This window comes from Dermacentor albipictus, chromosome 7, assembly GCF_038994185.2.
Source record: "Dermacentor albipictus isolate Rhodes 1998 colony chromosome 7, USDA_Dalb.pri_finalv2, whole genome shotgun sequence".
NCBI classification, from domain to species: Eukaryota; Metazoa; Arthropoda; class Arachnida; order Ixodida; family Ixodidae; genus Dermacentor; species Dermacentor albipictus.
Window position 1 is genome coordinate 85,879,395 of NC_091827.1, and position 14,958 is coordinate 85,894,352.

At 46.2% G+C, this 14,958-nt stretch overlaps 1 protein-coding gene and 1 non-coding gene across 3 annotated transcripts in view; both read right to left on the reverse strand.

Annotated features, from left to right (window-relative positions):
- LOC135899710 (streptococcal hemagglutinin-like) overlaps nt 1-14,958 on the reverse strand; it is a 93,771-nt gene that overhangs the window by 76,152 nt on the left and 2,661 nt on the right. For both annotated transcript variants that reach the window (XM_065429033.1, XM_065429032.1), the window contains exons 3-5: nt 10,858-10,946; nt 4,817-4,948; nt 3,120-3,210 (exon numbers count right to left, since the gene is read on the reverse strand). In XM_065429033.1, the coding sequence (XP_065285105.1) occupies nt 3,120-3,210; nt 4,817-4,948; nt 10,858-10,946 (312 nt within the window). The remainder of the gene's footprint in view (nt 1-3,119; nt 3,211-4,816; nt 4,949-10,857; nt 10,947-14,958) is intronic.
- On the reverse strand, nt 5,877-5,949 carry TRNAS-CGA (transfer RNA serine (anticodon CGA)). Its single transcript has one exon. It is a non-coding gene; the product is annotated as a tRNA-Ser (tRNA).

Consider the following 14,958-nt stretch of genomic DNA (forward strand, 5'->3'; position numbering starts at 1 on the left):
ATCTAAGTCTACCGGCACAGAAAAGACATTTTTTCAAGTTTAGCTGTAATCCCGCGGCAGTGAGACACTCGAGAACTTGTTCAAGGCGAGTGATGTGAGAGGAAAACACTGCAGAAAATACTAGTGTATCGTCGAAATTGCACAGACAGGTCTGCCATTTGAATCCTCTGAGAATAGAGTCCATCGTCCTCTCGAAAGTTGCATGCGCGTTGCAAAGGCCGAGATGCATCACATTAAATTCATATAAACAGTCAGGGGTGACAAAAGCCGTTTTTGGGCATTCGGGTTCAGCCATGGGCACTTGCCAGTAACCGGAGCGCAGATCCAACGACGAGAAATATTTGGCTCCTTGAAGGCAATCCAGGACATCGTCAGTACGCGGTAGCGGATAGACATCTTTGTGTGTAATTTAGTTTAGGCGGCGGTAATCGACACAAAACCTGATCGAACCATACTTTTTACGCACAAACTCGACCGGAGAAATGCAGGGACTGTGGGATTCTTGAATCCCGCCATATTTCAGCATATCGTCGACGTGGTCGCTGATAATGTGGCGTTCGGTCGGTGATAGCCGGTAGGGACGCTGGCGCAGTGGAGCATGGTCACCAGTGTCAATACGGTGAACAACCGCAGACGTGCGCCCCAAGGAAGGTTGATCGAGGTCAAAAGACGCACTAAAACGTTGAAGTAGTTGAACGACTTGGCTGTGCTGGGCTTGAGTGAGGACGTTATCTGTGCTGTGCAACTAGATGTCTTGGTCACGTTCGGTGGGTGCGGTGCAGCAGTGACAGCAGCAAAAGACAGTAGTGCCACATCAAAGGATACCTTGGATGGGAAAATGGCATGAAAAATGTCCAGATGGCCGAGGCATTTGCCTTGTAATAAAGTTGAAGGGCAGGGAAATGGATTGCACGCGTAAACTGCACTACAATCATAGTAAGTTCGACGACGGCCAACATAAGTGCTAGGTTTTGGCGAAGGGCACAATCTTTAGACGGCGTAAAAAAAGCACTTGAATCAGTGATATAGCCACAGTGGATGGAATAAGGCGGCTGAGAACGGAGAAATTACGACCACTTTAGGAGACGGGCACGTATACGGTCTGCGATTATCGTACTGTACGGATACAGGGCCAGTTGTGCACGAGCGCAGTCGACTACAGCATGATGTTCGGAAACGAAGTCCCAGCCTAGGATAACATCATGCGACGCACGCGAGAGGACGACAAATTCGATGACATACGGCACGTCTTCAATCAAAACACGAGCGGTGCACACGGCCAAAGGCTTCACGTGCTGCGAACTCGCCGTCCGTAATGACAGGTCAGGAACCGGTGTCGTCCTTTATTCAGTTTGCGCCACAGTATACTATATTTATCACAGAAACGGCAGCTCCTGTGTCGACAAGAGCTTTAGTCGCGACGCCATCTATAAACACTGCGATTTCATTAGGGGGCAAAGTATGAGGCATTGAATATTTCGACACCGCACAGTTCTTGCCTCGGGTACTGCGGCTGTTAATTAGTTTTGCCTCGGCGGAGAATTGGACCACCGAAGCATGGGGGAAGTGGATCGGCGACGAGGTAAAGGCGACCGACATGGGATGAAGGTGGCACGACGTGAACAAGAGCCGAAAGGTTAGCGTCAACATGGCGTTCTGGTCGTTGAAGTGTGTATTCAAAGCGGGGTGCGACGTCACGATAATACCGAAATACACGGCGTCGACAGTGGCGCGCAACATGCCCAGCGATACCGCAAGCGTTGCAGACGGGGCGGTTATCCGAAGTGCGCCATGGGTTGTGAGGAGGCCGGGAGGTGGGTATGCTGGGACGTGGCGACGAGTAGAAGCTGGTAACTTGGCTGCTTAGCGCTGGCGGCGGTCGCGCATATGAGCGAATGATGGCTTCAGCGTGAGAGGCGCTGTAACGTGCGTTGGTGCCCCAGGGGGTGGCAGTGCCTCAGCGACTTCCGTCTGAATGACACAACGGAGCAGGTTGTCCATTGTGGTAGAGGTCTAGGAAACAGATGCCACAAGGGAGAGCTGGCGGGCCACTTCCCCGCGGATGTACTGCTGAATCTGCGGCAGCAGGGCGGAGTATTGAGCTCCAGTACGTGTGGTTTCCAAGGCTGAAATTTCAGCGGATTGCATAGTGGCTCGACGCGTGGAAAGGCGCTCCTTGCGCAGCTCATCAAAACTTTGCCCCAGTTCGATTACTTGGGTGATTGTCTGAGGGTTCTTGGCTACCAGCATACGGAAGGTGTCGTCGTCGATGCCTTTCAGGCATCGACGACGGTTTCCACCATTCTCGGTTTCCACCATTGGTTTCCACCATTCTCGGTTTCCACCATTGAAGCATTCACCCGCCTACAGAGGTCGATAACATGTTCAATATAGCTCGTGAAGATCCCACCATCTTGTTGAGCTCGGACACGCAGGCGGTGCTCAGCGCGAAGCTTGCGAACGGCTGGCCGACCGAAGAACGAAGTGAGGGTTTCCTTGAAAACCGACCAGGTCGTAAAATCGGCTTCGTGATTGTTAAACCATAAGCTGGTCACCTCAGTCAGGTAAAAGATGGCGTGAGTCAGCTTGGCAGCGTCATCCCATTTGTCATGAACGCTACAGCGTTCACACTCAGCCATGGCCAGTCTTCGACATCGCGATCGTCGGTACCGCTGAATGTCGGAGGGTCACGCTGATGAACCACACCAGCAAACATGGCAGGTGCGGGGGCGAGTACGGCTTGAGAGGTAGTGGCGTCCTCAGTCATTGCAGCGGGAGATGGTAAAGTACGGCTGCGGAGCTCCAGGACGTGGAAAGGGACTATACCCAGCACCTCCACCAAATGTAACAGGCGTGTTCGTCTCAGTAACTTGGGCACGGCGTCTGGAAAAGGGCCACTAACACAAGGCAGCCACAGCCCGAAAAACCGACAGAGTGCGACACACACAAACGTCAACTTCTTTCTCTCTGCTGGCACAGAACTGGCACCGAAGTGCTCCGGTACAACAACAACAACAACAACAACAATAATATTAATAATAATAATAATAATAATAATAATATGAAGAAGAAGAAATAAATCGAATTGTAGCTGTCAGTATGTAGCGCATTGGACTCACCGGTGGTAGAGGTAGGCTATGCCCAACACCGCTGTCAGGGAGAGCATGATGACGGGCGTCACTACAGCAGCCACGCGACCGTATCCGGGAGCTGCGTGAACGTGCGAGTATACAGGGCCATTCTCACGGACTGATATCCTGACGAGGGTAGAGGCTTCCACTGGTTGGTAATTCATGGTTGAAACAACGCACAGCATGAATGATGACAAGGACTGATAGAGACGACACAGACTGCGCTGTTTTGTATATCCTGTTTTGTTTTCGTGGACTGCAGCGCTTAATAAGCACCGTGCAATATAAAAAAAAACTAAGCCTAATTGACACAAGGCACGTCTGCATCTGCCGGCAGTTAATCCTTTGCTGAGATCTGAGCTCCGTTTGCCAGAAAAAATCACAGTAAATCTGAAAGACACGAGGCCACACGGCGTTGAAACTTTCACGGCAGCTACTTGTGACATACTAGATTGTGGCAACGGTTAGCAATGGATGGCTAATCGTTTTCTCTGAAACGACGAACCACACTTAACTAAGAAAAAAAATTTATTGAACCTGACAAATTTTACAAGCGTTCACGCGAGAGGAATTCCAATCCCGCAAGATTGTTGCGATATGAGCGGCTTCGCACCCAATGACCTCATTTTTTCGATCTTTTGGAAGCGAAATCTTTCCCAAATAAGAAAAAAGTGTGCTTTTTTTGCTGGCGGGTAACGTGAACCGCAATATCATGTAAGCTTAGGATTGATTGATTGATTGATTGATTGATTGATTGATTGATTGATTGATTGATTGATTGATTGATTGATTGATTGATTGATTGAGTGAGTGAGTGAGTGAGTGAGTGAGTGAGTGAGTGAGTGAGTGAGTGAGTGAGTGAGTGAGTGAGTGAGTGGCGAAGGTCTCTGTACCAATTTCGACGGTCAGTTGTTTGCTTTACTATGCGCCTCATTTTCAGTCCGTTTTTTTTTTATTTTATTTCATTCCATCTCCATCCGAATCTGCCTGCCGTAGCCAGTAATCCAGCTCGCGACTTCGCGCTCTGCAGCACAGCGCCATAGCCACCTATACAATGTAGCGTTGCAATCGTCGTATTTTAGACCCTTAATCCTCGAATGCCGCAATCTACCAGCGTACACTAAATTTAGCCGGCACATCACCCATAGACTACCATTTATTTTCAGTATAGCTAAATGAGCTTCCTCATTTAGTTCCCCAACGACGCCGAAGAAACGCACTCCGAATTTCGTATAACGCGCGAAAGTAGGCTCAAAATTAGGGTTGAGTAATTATTTCCTTAGGTTATAATTAAGCCAGACTCGTTAAACTTTCGCCACACATTGCACTTAAAGCACCATCCTTGGTCACTAAACGTAAACTCGGTATCACATCAAGGAAATAACAGGAGCATTCGGAGAAAAAGGCCGTTTAACGCTTTCGAAGACAATTTCTTTAATATTTTTTGTTTGCGTGGCCTGTGATTACTTGGCGCTCTTAAAGCTTCGCCCACACATCACCCAAAATATATTCCTTCGAAATGTCAGCTTTGTGACGCGTTGAGTTCGTTAAAGGCATCGGGCAAACTTCCTACGGGTGGCTCTTGGAACGTTATTCGCCTGTGATCGGCTGCGTGCTCTCGTCAAACAAGTGCTTTTGTTTCAAGGTCCTTTCCGAGCGTGTGAGGGTCAACGAGCGAGACTCACGTGCCAGACAGCGTCGGTCCTCGGTGAGCACGAAGGGCAGCGGGCAGTAGCAGAGGAAGTCGACGCACTCCACGTTCGGGTTGTCCCTGTTGCACTCGGCGTTGCTCACGCACGACTCGTACAGGGACTTGGCTGCACGACCGGCCAAGTATGGCTGTGAGCCTAAGTTTCTTGTCCTATATTATTAGTACAAAACATCTTTTACACCGTTCAGAACGCTTAAAGTCAATCAAATTCTGGGGTGTACGTGCAAAAAACCACGATGTCATTATACGCGGTAGCGGGAGACGTCGGATCAATTTTGAGAACCCGGGTTTCTTTAACGTGTACCGAAGTCTAAGTACAGGAGCGTTTCTTGCATATCGCCCTGATCGAAATGCGGCTGCCGCAACTGAGATCCAACTCGCAACCTAGAGCTTAGCTGCGCAACGCCATGCCACTAAGCTACCCCGGCGGGTTGCACTTTGGCAGCTTGTCATCTACCCAAACGACAATCCTCATCTTTCATCCGAGCACTTCTTTCCTTTAGCGCCTCGCGCCCGATACTTTCCTGTCAGGAACGCTGCGTCACACTGTTCGCATGCCCTTCGGGACTACCGGGAGCGTGGCGGTAAACAAAGGGAAGAGCACGAGAGATTGATTATTGTTGTTCTTATGGGGGCAAGATCTTGGATTGTAGCGCGAAGTGAACACGGACACAGAAAGGAGCAGACAGGACGAGCACTCACTCTCAACTAAATTTTTATTAAAACGAAGACACACACACACACACACACACACACACACACACACACACACACACACACACACACACACACACACACACACACACACATATATATATATATATATATATATATATATATATATATATATATATATATATATATATATAAGCGAGAAGAAAGGCGGTTAACCGAGGGGCTCGATTTTTATTAGTCCTATCATAAGAAGCTAACAAACACTGAATCCAAGGACAACATAGGGAAATTACTTGTGCTTAATAAATGAAATAAAGTAATGATAAATAATAGAAATTAAAGCGGATGAAAAAACAACTTGCCGCAGGTGGGAACCGAACCCACAACCTTCGCATTTCGCGTGCGATGCTCTACCAATTGAGCTACCGCGGCGCCGTTTTCCCAACCACTTTCTTTGGTATTTATGTGTCCTAGTAGAACCCTGGGAGTGTTAGCCAGCGTCACCACTCATCTACTTTAATTACCTTTAACTTATAGTTTCTTTCTTTCATTTATTAAGCACAAGAATTTCCCTATGTTGTCCTTGCTGTCAGTGTTTGTTGGCTTCTTATGATATATATATATATATATATATATATATATATATATATATATATATATATATATATATATATATATATATATATATATGATTGCAAAAACCGCAGCATAAGAACGTGACAAGGTAAAAAAACATCAGTTAAACATATGAGGAGGTATGGAAGTCAAAGAAGGAAACACAAGAAAAGATTACTTCAGATTAGTACACGTGTTGTGAAGGTACTGAAATTCGCATTCTAACAGAGACAAAGATGCATGGCTAACGCAAGTGTCTCCTAATCTTTTGATGTGGAATGCTTCGATTATTTCCCGTGTGGTTTGGCATTTGTGTCTGTAAAGAATTTTTGTGTCTTCAAAGAAAGGTTTACAACCACAATTGAAACAATGTGACGCTAAATGTGATGCATTATGGTTGTTTAGTTAATGCTTGTGTTCTTTTAGTCTAATATTAATGCACCTGCCGCTCTGTCCAATGTAAGTTTTCCCGCACTTGACAAGATAAACCCCAGAAGGGTAGCAGTAGTAGAAATAAACTTTATCAAACGAGCAGGCAACGTCTTCACCCTAGGCGGGAAGCGTCCTGAGTCCAGGACGCCATGGACCCCCGGCAGGCCGCCGCGCCCTGTATACCAGAGTCGTCTGGTCCGCAGACGACTCTGGCCACGTTGGGCAACGACTCTGGCAACGTTTCTGCAACATTATTTGTACGACCGTTTGTCAGTTGTGGTAATGTTGATTCTTAGTAAAATGGATAATAAAGAACATCTCAACGGCGTGTCTTAAGTCCAACCAAGAACATCTCATGAATGGTAATGTCATATATGTGGTTTGTTTGGTATAAAATTAATGCATGCACCAGTCAAATGTTCTTCAGATACCTTCCTCCAGCACTTGAGACTGTCTTAAATGGAGCGCCAATGCATTTTAAGCATGAAATGCTTTTAGCTCCCGCTGTCAGCGACCTTCGAGTGATCTTGAGCCAAAAGCCACAGTGTTATCAGGGCACTCAAACGAGAACATCCGGGCAAGTTGCGAGAACAAAGCGAGATCCCCCACCCTTTGTTCAGGACCACATTATACATGCGCTAGTTACTTCCAGAGAAGTTACAAAACATATTGTGGCTGCTGAAGAACTTGATCAGGGTCTTCTGTGTGCTTCTCTGATGAGGTACTTGTTCCCTTGTACAATTTTCCCCGAATTGTGATCTTTTATGTGCGTCTTCATCTGTCGTCTTCGTCTTAGCGGGAATTTCTTTCCTATCACCATCTCGTCCTGATGTCAACTTCGTGAATATCTACCACCCACCTACCCTTCCCTTTCTCCCCCCCACCCGAGAGAGCTGGGAGGCTGCCCTGCTCGGCTGCTCGACCCTGGAGGATCACCGCGCCCTAGCGGCCCAAGCGCGTGGTGTAGCAGAAGCCACAGGGGTCCCGGACTAGGGACCCCTCCTAGATTTTGTGAGGGGCTGGTCCTTAAGGCCGTCCCCAAGTCTCTACTGTCATTCTTCAATAAAGTTTTCACCACCAACAACAACTATCGTTGTTTTCTAACACATTGTGTAACCTCACACTTGAACTAGAGCGTTACAACACCACAAAATTATATGCGTCGACTGATTTCATTTTTAACCACCACGAGAGCAATGACAACATCTGAACGTGCTTCCTATAGGGAGCACGTTCAATAGGGTATATAGGGAGCGCGTCCAGCTACTCTAAACACTACCGCGCGAATGCGCCCCCTGTAGAGCTGTCATCGGGGCACATCAGAATAACGGCAGATTAACACAGAAGCTTCTGGACCCGTGAATAGAATATTCAGGCGTGTCGAGGCGGTTGAGTGCACTAAACAGGCGTAGAGCGCGACAGTGTAAATGTGTACCAGTCGCAACAGAATTCTCTATTCCAACTTAAATTTAGCGCTTTACGACTATTACGAACGTCAGAGAAACACTCTGCACATACTCGACAGTTCTAACTAGCTAAGGAAGTTGCGCAATGTAGCCAGTTCTTCCGCATGGCTTCCACGGACGTATTAACAGATTGAGAACTAAAGGAACAGAAAACATCCACCGCCTGAAGAGAATGCACTCCGTATAAGGGTGGTGTGCTCAGCCAACGTGATCAATGGCTTCACGGCACGCGTTTGTGTATATTGTTCTATTCGTATGCGAATGCGAACACGTACGCTGAGATCATTCTCTTCTATCAATACCTTCCACGACGAATATTGCGGGCGGCGGAAAGAACCCAGTTTTGACGTAGCACTGCCACTTGTGCACAATGTTTGATGATGATGATAAATATGATGATAATGATGATTGTGATGATGATGACGTAAATTATCATTTGCTGGCATCCCCTTTAAAACGTGGCGGTGACAAATAGTAACCTAGCCTGACTTACCTAATCAAGTCATCTATAGATACTTCATCAGCCAAGCATTTTGCTCTAAGTTGTTCTAGTTCTAAGTCTTTTCTCTCTTTCTTCAAACCTGTATATCTACCTTGTACAGTTACTATACCTGTAACGCCTTATCAGGCCTTAAGGCCTTATGAATCTCTTCCCAGATTTTTTTTCACCAATACACTGAACGTCTCTTTCTTATCTTGAATAATGACCGGTGAATACATCCGCCCACTTTGAAGCCCAGCGCTTCTGGAACGTCAACGTTACCTATGGGCCTCGCTGGGTTAATATGTTCGCACATCACTAGGATGGGCTCAACTACCTGCGGATTTTCGCTGGAGCAGACACGTCATCGCACGCGTCTGTGATATGAACTTGATGTGTTTGAACCTTGCGGTGGAGTCTGTGCAATTGTAGTGGCGCGGTGGAAGTCGAGCAGTCCGTATCTCACGCTGTTAGAGCGGCCATGTGACCAGTTTGCCCTACCTGTCCTGGTCTTGCGATCTTGGGCAAGCCGAGCTGCCGCCTGCACCCAGGCCTGTGTTCATGGTTAAGCTGAAGAGCAGCACAGATCGTATCTGTGCTTTGCGAGGTCTCGGAGCCGGCCTCCTCGGGTGCCGGTCGAGCTGCGTGCTTTGCGGTCTGTTCCTTTGGCTGGCAGTACCACGTCCCTTCCCACTGTCGGAAATTCGCCCCGGCCTCCACCGACTGCTGGTACGGTCCTCGCATCGGCTGGGCTCGATGAGCCGTGAGTTAGTGCTATCGTCACGCCTCCCTAGGACTTACGTGCTAACGAAGCCGTGCATGACTATATAGTTTCTTCGCAGATTTTGCTTGCTTTCTTTGTCTAGTCTCATATATACGTTAGATCTCTGCCCAGTCCTGTGATGCCGTTATATAAATTATTCCTTTGTTTTATGAGCCGTCATGTATCTGAGACCTGGGACCACATCATAACCTTCACACATCATAGTGTTGCGAATATTTGCTGCTTTACGTGTTGCCGCTTCATCAGTATAGCGCGAACTATACCTTAGTCTCGGTTATGAATAATCAATGTTACTCTAATTTTGCTAGTCGATGCTTTTGCCATATCATCTTCGAAAACCATCCTTGCACATAACAACCAACATGTTTCGGTCCTCGGATGGCTGGTGGTCACGACCGCGGTACACCTACAACACGGCCTGTGAGACAACTTTGCGCGTCGTCTTGCGCCGCGGCCTCGGAGGACTTATTATTACGCAAAATTTGTACAGCGGTTGACATAATCAGAACGTCATTCCATCGTCTTTTGACCCATTGCACTGGAGTGAAATCGCCGCGCCTGAGCTCGTGGTCACGGCTTCGTTTGTTTGCCATACAAAATCCGTAAGCTCCCATTACCCGACCTTAGGCGCCATTTGCTCGCCAGAACAAATACGATAATATCGTATCCAAAAAAAAAGCTTATTCCGGCAAAGCCCACCACACGATGCATGTCGACGTAAATTCGATTAACAGTGAAGCAAGGTACCGACACTTGTTGATGCCACCACCGGAACGCGTCATGTATAGAGAGTGCACTGCAGCCAGGCTCCGCCCTCAAGCATTCCTCTGGAAACGCCGAGCCACCTAACGGCGCTGCCGCGATGTCCATGCGTGGCGCGTGTCTGAATATATATGCATACGATACTGTCTGAACATATACCACGCGTGAGTTCGATTCCCCCCAACACCGGAGAAATGTGAATAACTTTTCTGTCATTGAAAGGCGGCACACATCCAGTTGCCCGTACCCAGAGACCCCCGTTGGCGTCAAAGACGTTCATTGAAGAGCGGCACGTTCCAAGTGTCACATATTCAGTAATTCAATTTGGTCCAACTGTCGGCTTCAAACACGGTTCCATCAGCACAACCAGGCCGATGTTCTAGCCAGTGGACCGTGGTCTACCCCGTGACCCCAAGCTGGCGGGAACAAAAAGCACAGAAACAAACATTCAGCTTCGGCCATTCGTGCGAGATCGGTGTAGTCCGTGATTCATTGTGCGTTTATAGTGCACATACATTCAATTATTGAGTGGAACTTGTTGCTGAGCTAGTTGGTTGAGATCTATTAAATACATTGTTGCGCTAACAGGAAAGTAAAGACTTAGGAGGGCAAGTAAGAAACGATAGGTGGAGCGCTGAGGTTCGCGCTCACCCTATAGTTTCTTACTTGGCCTCCTAAGCCTTTATTTTCCTGTTAGCGCAACAATGTATTCAGAACGAGCATAGATACCGGAAAGTGCGTGAAGTATCCCAACAAAATGCTAATCGCACGAAAAAGGAGCAAGTAGGACGCCATCTCACCGCGTACGCACTTCCCGACGCCCGCATGGTGGACGTAGATGGGCCTCGCTTGGGAGCACAGGCACTGGGAGACGCCTCGCTGTTCGTTCCTAAACCACGACCGGCGAGAGAAGGAAAAAGAAATTTCATATAGCTATGCACGTGAAGTTTTCTTCAGCCACAACGGACACCGACGAGCAGCAATATATCGGTTTAACAGCGGGAAAGTATTCTCTCAAAACTACTTTCATCCATTTGGCCTTATAATGTGGGTAATCGTCGGGGTTCTTCGTTTTCATGGTTTAACCCTGTAAAGCCCAACGGGTAATAGATGCTACAGTGATACCTGGAAATTCTGGTTTCAACAGAAGAAATAAAGCCTGTAGCAGAGTATTTGATACGCGCTGCATCCTGTTTTCCTGTAAACGACGAGTCAAAATTGTTATTTATTTATTTATTTATTTATTTATTTATTTATTTATTTATTTATTTATTTATTTATTTATTTATTTATTTATTTATACTGCAGTATACATACCGGGAATAATTGCACAGAGAAGAATAAAGAGTTCGTGGAATGCATAAGCTCTGATATTAAGGGTTTCGGGAATGGTGCTGAGATTGTCCTATTAGGTGGCATGAATGCCCACATACAGCATTTAGATGGCTATACCGACAACAACGGGAAGTCAATGCTAGACCTTAGTGAGCAACATAACCTCGTTATCGTGAATACGGGGCCTAAGTGTGAAGGGTAGATCACGTGGGAAGCGGGAAATCGGCAATCGACCATTGATTACTGTCTGATGACAGAAGTAATTCATGATAAGTTGAGAGAAATGGTCATTGATGAAAAAGGGTATAGCAGCATACAGAGTGACCATAAACGCATCATTTTGAAAATGGTATATTTAGTTGGGAAAGAGAGCAAGGAGCGCAAAATGGCTAGTCCAAATTGGAAGGCTGAACAAAGAGCAAATATAGTCAATAGAGTCCAGGAAGAAATTGGCAAATGGCCACGTAAGAGTGGAAATATGGTGAGCTTTTAGGTGTACTAACGACAGAAATACGGAAAGAGAAACAACATGTTCGTTGGAAAGGAACAAAGAAACCGAAAAGCTGGTGGAACAGGGAGATACGAGAAGCGACCGCAGAACGACAGAAAGCATCTCGAGAGCACAGGCAGGAAAAGAAGGCGCAGTTGCCGCAGGATGAAGTAACCAGTAAATGGGAAATGTACCAGGAGAAAAAGCCTATGGTTCAAATACTGGTACAAGCAAATTTAAAAGGTGAAAGTGAACGTTGGTTGTCAGAAATACGTGAGAAAAAGAAGGCCACACATAGAATATTTTGGAACCACATAAAATTATCAGGCAGGAAGTCAACAACAATACAACATGTCCTAGACGAAGATGAAAACAGACTGGAAGGAGAAGCGGCAATGAATTGCATCTGAAAAGTAACAGCCGAATCTTTCGAAGGCAATGACGAGGTTGTATTTGAAGACAAAAAGAGCATGAAAGAGACCCAAGTGGAAAAGGAGCTGGTGCTGACAAATTTAAACAGAAAGAAAGCGGAAGAGAAAATTCCTAAGCGCACAGCCACAGGGCTAAACGAAGTTCCTGTTAGACTGATAAATGAACTAGGATCAAAAAGTAAGGAAGCTCTGGTGAAAGCAGTGGAAAAAACTTTAAAAGATAGACGAATACCAGACAGTTGGCGACAAAGTAGAATGAATTTAATTTATAAAGGTAAGGGGGAGAAAGACAGAATTCACTCGTATAGACCGTTGACCGTTGACCGTATAGACCGTTGACCATTACATCGGTAATATACAGGCTAGCAATGCAGGCAATCAAATTAAAGCTTCAAGCATGGGCAGAGAATAATGGCATATTGGGAGAGCTTCAGAATGGCTTCAGAATAGGTAGGCGTTTGGATGATAACCTGTTTGTTCTCACTCAGTGTATTGAAATATCAAAAACAGAAAACAGACCGTTGTATGTGGCCTTTTTAGACATTACAGGAGCCTACGACAACGTAGACCGCAACATTTTGTGGGATATTCTGGAAAGGCAAGGCTTAGGTAACGATTGTCTACAGCTTTTGAGAGAGATTTACCTAGAAAATACCGTTTGCGTTGGATGGGAAGGGATGAGGAGTGAGGAGAAAGTTCATATCAACAAGGGACTGAGGCAGGGGTGCCCTTTATCCCCGCTGCTATTTATGATGCACATGATGAGGATGGAGAGGGCGCCAGAGGGAAGTAATATCGGGTGTAATCTCTCATAAAAACCGGCGGGTACAGTAGTAGAGCAGCAACTCCCAGGTTTATTTTATGCGGACGACATTGTGTTGCTAGCTAACAAGCAAAGTAATTTGCAACGTCTGGCTAATATCTGTGGACAGGAAGGCAACAATATAGGTTTGATATTTAGTGTTAGAAAATAAGGTGTTATAGTATTCAATGAAAACAGTGAACAGACAGTGGAGATACAGGGCCAAGAAATACCTCGGGTAACAGAATATAAGTACCTTGGTATATGGATAAAAGAACGCAATAGATATATGGAAAAACAGGAAAAAGCCATAACAGTAAAGGGGAAGAGAAATGTAGCCATAATGAAGCACCGAGCGCCATGAGGATACAATAGGTACGAGGTCATCCGAGGTATGTGGAAAGGTGTAATGGTTCCAGGACTTACTTTTGGAAATGCGGTTGTTTGCTTTAAATCAGGGGTACAGGTCAGTGGGACGCCTCGCATTGGGCGCTCACGGGAAGACTACAAATGAATCTGTGCAGGGTGATATGGGCTGGACTAGTTTTGAAGTGAGGGAAGCTCGCAGTAAAATTGAGTATGAAGAACGGCTGAGGAATATGGAAGAAAGTAAATGGGCTGGGAGAGTGTTCAGGTATCTATACAGGAAAAACATTGATTCAAAGTGGAGGAAAAGAACTAGGAAGCTTACCAGCAAGTATGCGGCCTGTAGGATGGGCAACACAGCAACAAAGAAGGTCAAGCGCAAAGTCAGAGAGGCTGAAATAATCTCATTGGTGGCGGCAATGGAAAAGAAACCTGCCATGAGTAACTACTTAAGAGGAAAAAAACGAAATCAGGAAAGAAACCATTCATGATAACTCAAAGGGAAGCTCATTACTTTTCGAAGCGAGATCGGGATGCCTTAGAACACGCACCTATAAAGCGAGATATAAGAAGGAAGAAGAAGCATGTGCTTGCTGCGGTAAAGGTAAGGAAACGACGGAGCATGTTTTATTAGAATGTGAAGACGTCTACCCAGCGGTCGACTTAGGCACCACTGGCCTCTTTGAAGCCCTTGGGTTCAGCTGGAGCAGTGGTAAAGCAAACATGTCCGCAATAGGCATTAGTAAGAGGCGAATGGAGGATCGGTGGAAGTAGGGAAACGACAAAAGACGGAGACATACAAAAGCACAGTTCGCAATAGGGGATCAGAAAATTTGGGCGTGGTAGTTCATAGTGCTTCTTTTCCTTTTTAATTGTTTAACCTAGATAGGACATTAGGCAGTATATTAGCAAGAGCTTGGTGCGCAACCCACCGCCCAGTTCCAAAGGGGACGCTCATCAAAGGGGTCGATCGTTTGTCTTTTAATCTTTATTCAGTCTTGTGTACAATGTATATCTCTAGCCAGCATGTCACAATATGCTGGGTACCTCGGCACAGAGACATCGAGGGCAATATGCCTGCAGACAAAACCACCACATTCACAGCAACAAAAGCCAGCAGCTCCTAAGTAGCTGTCCCTACCATAAACTTGAAGCCTTTCCTACGTAAGAACCTCAGGAGCTATTGACAGCACTTAGAGGTCACTGAAACATGAGAACCAGAATTATCCAAATGGCCACCTACAACAAACATACGTCCAATTGACGTAAGTACTTGCCAACTTCTAATAAATGTCAAGACCTTGACCTTCATTCACGTATTGCTAGAATGTCGAGAAGTCGAGCCTCAAATGAAAAAAGTACTTTCCTTCAGCATGCCGACAGTATATTTCACTTCAACCAGCAATATTCTTTGGTAACGACCACTTTTAGGCAGAAAACCGGTCATTTCTGTATTAAATTATGGGGTTTTACGTGC